General features: G+C 36.4%; 1 protein-coding gene across 1 annotated transcript; it reads left to right on the forward strand.

Annotated features, from left to right (window-relative positions):
• The first annotated feature begins 6,136 nt into the window (after nt 1-6,136).
• LOC110876409 (protein JINGUBANG) lies at nt 6,137-7,568 on the forward strand. The gene has a single exon (XM_022124585.2). The coding sequence runs from the start codon at nt 6,211-6,213 to the stop codon at nt 7,435-7,437; it is 1,227 nt and encodes a 408-aa protein (XP_021980277.1). The 5' UTR covers nt 6,137-6,210; the 3' UTR covers nt 7,438-7,568.
• The last annotated feature ends 2,179 nt before the right edge of the window (nt 7,569-9,747 follow it).

Raw genomic sequence — 9,747 nt, forward strand, 5'->3', positions numbered from 1 at the left:
AGTGCAGGGAATTGGCCATTGCACAAGACCAAATTGTTGAACTTAAAGGAAGGTTAGACAAATTTGGAAAATCTTCATTAGTTAGGACTCAAATTCAAAAAAGTTTGAAAAAGAGTAATGATAAAAAGGGTTTGGGGTTTAGTAAAGCCTCATCTTCTAAAAATCAAGACTATTCTTTTCTGCCTAATGAGAATGAGTTAACTGATTTTGTGCCTACTACACCAGCTGTAGTGATCCGATAGCTGTGGACTTGCCAAGTAGTCCAGAATCTTTGAAAGAATCTGTAGTGTTTAACAGTACACCTCATAGATCGGATGAGGATACTGAAGAGGAAAAGAAGTAAACATTTAAAAAGAGATTTAAGAAAAAGAGAAATTATAAGACAAAATCTTGTTTTAAATGTCACAACAAAGGGCACGTGGCAAGTTGTTGTCCTTTGAAGAAAAATAAGCAAAAAGTTGATGAAGTTAAGGATAGGAATAGGGTTGGTTTAAATAATAATGTGCAACCACATTGTCAGTATAATGAACCAAGATTTCAATCTAAAACTTCAACAGCAGGATGATTTGATAGACCAAGAAGCAATTCTACACAATTTAGTCATTTTAATGGTAAATCAAATCGGTTTCAAAGTCAAAGTAGAAATTTTGGATATCAAAATCGATACCAGAGTTTGGGTAATCGAAATTTTCAAAGAAGAAATGAACATAGGGGTTTTAGTAACTCAAATGTTCGACAACATCCAAAATTCTTTAAAATTCATGGTTTGGTAATGGGAGAAGAAGGTATCAAGATAATAATTTTCAAAGGTCAGAAAATCAGAGATTTTATTGGAACTCTCATGATCAAAGACCTAGTGGAAGTTATAAATCTTGTTCAACAACAAGTACAACATCCAAGACACAAGTAAGGTGTGATGGATATTGGTTAGAAGCATCTTATGTAGATTTACATGGTCGACCCAAAACCGGTCAGGTTTGGGTTGTTAAGTCTAACTGAGTTGTTGAGAATGTGCAGGATGACCAAGAAGGACTGTTGATGTGTTCGACAGTGGTTGTTCCTGTAAATTGTCTGAGGTGAATAGTAGGTTAAAATTGGTAACTAACTATTTACTTTAGTGATTGATTGATGATTTATTGGTGAAAAACTTATTGTCAGACTAAAGTGGGAGTCTGTTTGTGTTTGAAACTTGCTCCATAAAAACAAAAATTTAGGGGGAGAAATTTCCCTAAGCCAAAAAGAGTTTAGTTAGTGCGTGTGTTTAGGGGGAGTAAGTTATAAATTAAATTTTTTTTAAAATACAAAAACATTAAAAAAATCAAAAACATAAAAAAATAGAAAATAAAAATGAGTTTTCACTGTGTGAAAAGGAGAAATGATAGTACATCGGCAAGTTAGACTGTCACACTGGAAATAAATTAAATTGCTTAAGTGTGATAGCAGCTTCATTATATGATGTACCAATAGACAAAAGCATGAAATAATCAACTTACCAATGTGATATAAACATAAATGAACTGAATATGAGTGGGGAACACATCAGTGGTGTATGGTTTAATGACCTTAAATCTTGCGTTGATAGATTGCCAAAATCTGAGGTTTTGGGTCTTTATACTGTTATTTCATCTGGGGATATCAGGGGTGTCCTTCTGCTGCATCCAGATACATGCTGACCTAGACACACCCAGATATCTTAAAAGAGCAATAAATGCCAAATCCCATAAATGAAGAAGCTCTCATAGAGAGTCATTAAAAAAAATGCAAAAAGCATAAATCGTACCAAAAAATGGTATCTGTCTTAGCCCTCGATAAGATATTTTGGTCTCTTTGCTGTACGGAAGTACTGACCTGTTCACCAATTATCTATCGTTGAAAAATAAAACGGATGAATTCAGTATACTCACCTACTACGATGAATTTTTGTGCATACCTTGATCGCGGGGGTATAACCTGAAGTGGGACACACTAGTATTTCAGTATAATAAAATTAGCTTAACGTATCATACGGTAATGGTACTTGAAATGTTCATGCATTTTGTTTAAGTGGACAAACATACTGGTAATCGTCTTGGACTGCTTTTCACGGAAAATAAATAAAGAATTAACTGCAAGTGTGAAACAGTTTGATTTTGTTGATATGATCTTCTTACACATGATTCTCACAAAAAGATGAAATTGTAAATATTTTTGAGTTTAGTTTAGTTTGTTAGTTTGTTTTGAAAAATATCAAAAATACCAAAAAATATTTTCTTTTTAAAAGACTTCCATTTTGAACTGACAGGTAGTTGTTTTTGCATGATATGATAAAATATTGGTTTATCTTTAAATGTGAAAAAGACTAATGGTTTTTCGAGATACTTGCTTGTGTTTCTAAACTGATTGATGTAGTTATCAAAATGAAGTGCATAGTACAAGTAAAGTGCAGATTGAGAGTGAAGTAAAGAACGTGTGAAGATGCATGGTAGGATCCTTCTACTACATTGCAGAGAAAGAGATATGGAAGAGTTTGAGCTTACTTGCTTAACCAAGGATTGCTAGCTAACTGATCTACAAAGGAATTAAAGTTTTAAAGATTGAAAGCATCAGCTAAGGGGGAGTCTGTTGATGTCAGAAGCTGTGTAGCTGACGCTATCCAAAGACCAAAAGAACACAGGATGTTTAAAGACAAAGTTACACTATGAAGCTATTGTCAAGGGGAAGTCTGTTGGTGCATATTCTGTGAGAACAGCTTAATAGTTTGATTATTTAGTCTTTGGATATTTTGTATTGGGCTTAGCTTATTGGTTAGTGAGTTTATTATTGTAATGGGCTTGGAAAATGGCCTAGTCCATGTAGGAAGCCCAGTTCACAAACATGTGGTATATAAACATGTTTTTGTGATTAGGGTTTTAGAAGTTAGAAAACTTTAGAGAGAGAAAACATAGAGAGAGAGTAAGAATTCGAAATTAGGGTTCTTGAGCAAGATCACAGATAGTGGCTGTGAGGTTGTGAGGTCTTGAATTGATGGTAAACTGCAAGTTGGATAATCAATAGAAGACCCGTTTGATTGTCAATTCTGTTTTCTACTCGTTTCTGTGATATTCTGATCTAGGGGATTCCGCACTCTAGATTGGATTGACAATTCTGTGACGATCCATACGACTCAAGGGGACCTACATCATCCACTCCCTACATGCCCCGAACTCTGAAAAAGTATCACTCTCCTTCAAGTTCCACACAGGGGCATGAAGTTCGTTGGCGCGACTCTCATCATACGTTTTGTAATATATATCGCTCAGCATATCTTCAGCACGGATCGGCGACGGACTCCTTCGTTTTTTTTCTTTATCACGCAGCTCCGTAAGGACGTTTTCGTCAAAAACTAACTCGACGGATGCATCTCTTACATGAACATGTGATATTGCATGACCATGGTCGTCGTCCTTCAAGATCATGGAATATAATTCAAATTATAAAACCCGTGTAACACACGGGAACTTAAACTAGTATACTATATATAGCATCCAAAGATAGACTATCTAAAAATACATATGTATACATATTTAAATAAATAAAAGAAATTATATTGGGTATGCAACCGGGTAGACAGGTACACTTTAACGGGTAATCGGGTCGGGTAATGGGTATATCACCAAATCTCAAATCCGTTCCAAACCCGCGAAAAAAATAAAAACTAATCTCAAACCCATCCCAAACCCGATTACCTCGCTCCAAACCCGTCCCAAATGTGTCGGGTTTCGGGTTTACCCATCGGGTTCGGGTTCCATTGCCATCCCTAGGTCTATCGACTATTAAAGCTACCATTGGTTTTGCATGTTGCAACCGTACCTGTTGAAAGGTGTTTTCGGTGATGAAACGTGTAAAGTCAAGTCTGCACAAATCGTATTAGTGATGATTTTCTGAACGCTTGTGTAATTCTTGTTGTTAAAGTAGATGAACTTCTCAATTTTACTAATGAAGATGTAGCAGAGTGTTTCCAAAAAAAATGAAAATACGTAGAGCATAATCGTAATCGATGTATGTGGTTATTAAATTTAATTATTTAATGAACTATGTATTTTATCATTTTTTACCCGTTTTTAACCGACTTGTATCATCATATAAAAAAATTTGTACCCATCACTGTTTTTTTTTTTTTTTTTTTGGAAATTGTTTAAAGTATTATTTTAAAAAAAATTATTTTTTTAGACTTTACATCATTTTATAAATATTAAATAGATTAAAGGGAAACACACCACTTGCACATATTTGGAAGCAGGAGCGCACCACCGCCAGTCAATGACGCCTCCCGGTCTCATGATTTTTTTCCAACGGCCAAATGTGAGATAAAAGAAACCAAACAAATTAGGCCCACAACCGGTCCAACGGTCCCATTCAAAAGGATCGTTCACAGTTGTCAAAAATAGCCGTTGTCCCCTAAATGTAATATTAAAATAAGCTACCTTTTTTCCTTTTTCAACCCTCAAGAAACTTATATTCTACTTTATTCCCCTTCTCTTACAATATTAATTTGATTATATTCCATGGCACCCAAGTAGGTTTTCGTAGACTTTCATTCACGGTATTCTTGTTGTTTGCATAGGGTATTTCTCAAAAGTAGATAGTGGCTGGTGGTTAGAAGCGGGTAGTTAGTAGAGTAGCTATAGCTTTTAATAAAATGTATAAAATGATCAAAATGGATAACTGAACATTTAAAAAGTTTGTGCATTAAAAAGTTGATTATCTTTAAAGATTAAAATAGTTATTTTTTTACCTAAAAGCTTGTAACTCATTCTAAACACTACTAGTATGAGCGTTCAAACAAAAGATTCAAGCTCCTAACCTAAAAGCTTCAAGCTCCTCCAACCAAACAACGTTTTTTATTGTGTAGAACTTTTTTCTTAAAAGCTTAAAAATAAAAGTTATTAAAAGTTTCATGTCTAACATACCCTATAGTATATATTCTTTATTTCGTTCACACTCTAAACTATACATCATATATTTTGTAATTATAAATCATGCTTTCGAGCACCTACAATGGGAAATCCTAAGATAAAGGGTGGCATCCTCTAAAAATATATACATATATATGGATGGACCTTTGTTGTCTCCCTTTGTTCTATAAATATATCCATAGCATGGGCACAAATTATATAAAATTAAAACTGTATGATAAATTAGTGTGGATATGTATTTAAAAGGAGGACCCAATTAAAAAGATAAGTATAAATACAAGGACAAATACACTGTATTGGTTTATCATAGATGGTTGTGACATTTAAAAACTAACATGACATGTGCAAATCTTTAGACAACCGTATATGAAGTTACAACTTTAAAATCCATAGAATCGATAATTACTCGTCGGGCGGGAACACATATGTGTATAATATGTCAGCGAGGTTAAAAGAAAAACCACTAAATATTAAGGAATTGAATTCAAGGCCGGCCCTGGGGGTGGGCGGGGAGGACCACCGGCCAGGGCCCGATATTTCGAGGGGCACGTTTTTTTATGAAAAAACCCGATATGTATATGTAAAATATTTTTTAATAGGGTACACCCATCTAAACACCAACAAAGGCTTATGGTTTAGACTAGTTATTAACCCCTTTGGCATTAGGTTTAGACCTTTAGTGAGCCCAATACCCAATTTCGTTAAGGCCTAAGGGCACATATTTTCGAGCTCGAACAGGATACACGAATTCTCAGGGTCGGCCCTGATTGAATTAACCACTTCATACAAGAAAAAGCTCTGTTTTGTATCTTCTATTTCATGAATCGTGATTGTCCTTTCATTTAGTCCGTCTATGTTCAGTGGCAAAATAAATGATTCCTTTATTTAATAGTTTCTCTCTTTTTCGTAATATATATCCCTGTAAAAATGTGTGTACAAAAATTCACAGCAAAAGATACTTATGTAATTAAAAAAACATATCATTTGCTATCAACATGTATGTAACATATATAACTTTCCTACCAATTTATAGGCTTATTATGTAAACAAAAAAAAGAACTAATATACTTATTATTATGAAACTAAACTTATGGGTTCTAAATAACCACGTCATCAAACACTAGGGACCAAACACAAACTATTCACCCACCCAAAATTCTTCAAAACACTTTGCTTTATATATATATACGTTTGATCCCCATTATTCCTTGTTTTCATTTTCAACTTCCAAATCTTCTCCCTTCTAAAGTTAACCGACCCATCGGTGGAAACCACAATGAATCATCCACCATACACCTCCATAGAGTTACCATCAACCCCCCTCCTATCCGCCGCCACCACCACCGGTAGTAGTAGCGACCCAGACGAAAGTCCGGTCACATCAAACCGTTTCTTCCACTACAGCATCCCAAAAACACCCTCCTGCTCCTCATACCGGTCACTCTCCGTCCTCACCGGCCACGACGGATCGGTTTCTTGCCTCGCAATATGCGGTGAATTCGTCTTGAGTGCGTCCCACGGCAAGGACATTATCGTATGGCAGCAACCGGATCTCCGCCAATTCACCAAATTCGGGCAAGGAGACGGGTCGGTGAAGGCGGTTGTGACGGTTGGAAACAAGGTTTTTACAGCCCATCAAGATTCAAGAATTAGGGTTTGGAAAGTGTCAAGAAGCTCTGAAAATATCTTCAAGCTTGTCAACACTCTTCCGACCACCAAGGATTACTTGGGAAAGTTCATGAAACAAAGCAATTATGTCCAAACAAGACGGCATCATAAGCGGTTATGGATCGAGCATGCGGATAGTATATCGTGTTTATCCGTCTCTAACGGGTTAATCTACTCGGGTTCTTGGGACAAGACTTTGAAGGTGTGGAGAATCTCGGATTTAAAGTGTTTGGAATCGATAAAAGCGCATGATGACGCCATTAACTCGTTGATCGCCAGTAATGGGATCGTCTACTCTGCTTCAGCGGACGGAAAGATTAAAGTGTGGGGGAGGAGTGGGACTGAACCCGAAAGTTCGCATTCGTTAAAGGGTATTTTGGAGGGTCACAAAGACGTTTCAATGAACTCGGTGGTGGTGTCGGACGATGGCTCGGTGGTTTACGGCGGCGGCTCGGATGGGTATGTGATGGGGTGGTTGGGTAGTAAAGATTTGGACAGTTGGAAGTTTGTTTGTGAGGTTAAAGCACATAAAATGGCAATTTTGTGTATGTGTATAAGAGGTGAAATATTGTGTAGTGGTTCAACTGACCAGAGTATATGCATATGGAAAAGAGAAGTTAACGGGTTGACCAAGATTGGGGTGGTCAAAGGGCATGGAGGTCCGGTCAAATGTTTGCAAGCATCGCCAAATAGTGTTGGAGGGGGGTTTTTGCTATACAGTGGGAGTCTTGATAAGAGTATTAGGGTTTGGTGGGTTCCACATTATTATGATGAGGCTAACACAGGGGATTCCGACCATGAAGGTCAAAGTACGAGGATGATCAAATCAGTTTAATGATGATGTTGTTCATGTGGTAGCACTGATTCCGTTTTTGAGTGTTTGCAGTGCTAAATTCTTTATAGGGACTGTCTTGTTGTTCATGTCTTTTGTTGTATTTGTTTGTTTTGATGTTCTTTTGTGTTGCACTTGTGGGGTTTTTTTTTTTTTTTTTTTTTTTGGTTGAGAATTTGTGCTATTAATGAGGGGTTTTGGTTATACGGGTATATAAATTTGTAAAAGTTATAGGAAATGATTCATTGAGATTTCAATTTTTCTTGCAATGTATTAGTGGTTAAGTTATTTTATATAGTTGTTTCCAATCTTCTGAAGTGATTTCTAATTTGTTTTTAGTGGTGTTCCTCTTTATAAATGTTAAGAGCATTCACACGAGACGTGTTTGGGCACTCATGCCACATCATCGTGTTTTTTATACAAAATTGTACAAATCAACTTTTATGTTATACCTAAACTACACTTCATACATTCACTATTAAATCGGTCAAACCCAACAACCTTTATGTTCATGTTTTGATACATCGTATAACCTTTACCATAAATGTCGTTTAATTTCTTGGTTAAGTTACCTCACATGCTTTGCATATGAGAGCTTTTTAGTCATTTTACTTATTCTTCTAATATTAGTTTTTTTAAGTACAGAACCAAGGGGTGAAATAGAGGTTTTCTAAAGTCCAGTGGATGTTTCTGTTTCTTTTTCATTAACTTGCCTAAACTGCAGAAAACTTTGCATTTATCTTGAATATATATCATTTCCAACCATGTTTTGGTCAAAAATTACCGAAGCAATTTAGTGATCAAATTAGTTTGTGAGGTAGTGTGCTATCGGTGTTTACAAAAAAAAAAAAAAAATATGTCTAGTTGGTTGTTTAAAAAAACAGTTTCAGGATATAGCTTGAGGATATCAAACTATATCAACAATCAAACAATGAGCAGAAAATGTAAAGGTTGACGCAGGATGTACGAGGAAAGCCCTTGATCAATCTAGATCTCCGGCAAAAAACCTCGGGAGCTGACAATCGTCGGCTGCCTTGTTCTTCTTATTGCTTTGAATAACAGGATACAGCTTTGGGATAGTGCTCGGATCAGCTTCTAAGTGTTACAGCGATTGTGTAGTGTGAGTGTTGATTGCAGAAATAGTAAGTGAAATGTGATTGTACGAGAAAGAGTGTTCGAATGTGTGTGTCCAACTACTGATCCAGTACCCCCTTTTATGTTATGAAAATCAACTAACTATCCTATAAACTAGGGATTCTATCGGATATTCCCTCTTGACCGTTGTGGACTTCTTTCACGGCTCCAACGTCCATCTTTCAACTATTTTGAGCGAGTCTTCAGGAGGACCAAGCCCACACGTCCGTTGATACCTTACAACCAAAGAAAACCGTTAGTTGGCGAGTAGGATACCCCCGAAGGATGTTACCAATATCTTGGTTCAGTATCCTGATCGCAGTATCAAATATACAAAATATCAAGATATGTCTTTAGGATATAGGTTCGAAATTCCACCCATAACAAACCCTACAATACGCGGTCATGTTGTTAGAAAGGAACAACGTCATCGAGAGAAAAAAAAAAATCATGAATGGCTATTATTTATCAAACGGAGAAAGAGAAAGTCACACACTTGATGAATTCCTAAAAACTTTGTTACACCTATATTCTATTTATCACCATATATATTATAACTAACAGAAGTTAATAAAAAGACAACTGGTTACTGGTGGAAACCAAAGAAGGGTTGTAGTTTCAGTTCCATCCAATTCTTGACCTGTTTCTTCATGCATAATCTTACTTCCAACTCGAGTCAAAAGATATGCCCCATTCCATCCAATTCTTCACCCATTTCATCACTATGGCAACTTAATGTATTTCCTTCAACATATTCGATTCATATGTCAAAAAAGAACACATCAATCAAAATTGGGATAACAAAACACATTAAGAACTCAAATTGTAACAACTAAGTATAAAGCTTCGTCTTCTCAAACAAATTAATCCGGCGCTGGCGTTCTCGTCACGTAGTGTCGCTGCAGTCGACTCACCGGATTTCAAGGGACCTTCAACTTCATCATGATCTGAAAATAAACAGCTAGATTCATACAAATCTGGTACCAACACGACGGCGTCTTCTGGGTCAACGAATTCTTCGTATAAGGCGTCATCTTCTCAAATAAATCCGGCGCCTGGATTTTCGTCACCAAAGTCGCCGCTGTTGTCCACTCACCGGAAAAGGTGTATTGCTGACCGTCCTTGCAATCAAACCTGCAATTGACATGAATCAAACCTAAAATTGGGATTTTGTTTGAG

This window comes from Helianthus annuus, chromosome 1, assembly GCF_002127325.2.
Source record: "Helianthus annuus cultivar XRQ/B chromosome 1, HanXRQr2.0-SUNRISE, whole genome shotgun sequence".
NCBI classification, from domain to species: Eukaryota; Viridiplantae; Streptophyta; class Magnoliopsida; order Asterales; family Asteraceae; genus Helianthus; species Helianthus annuus.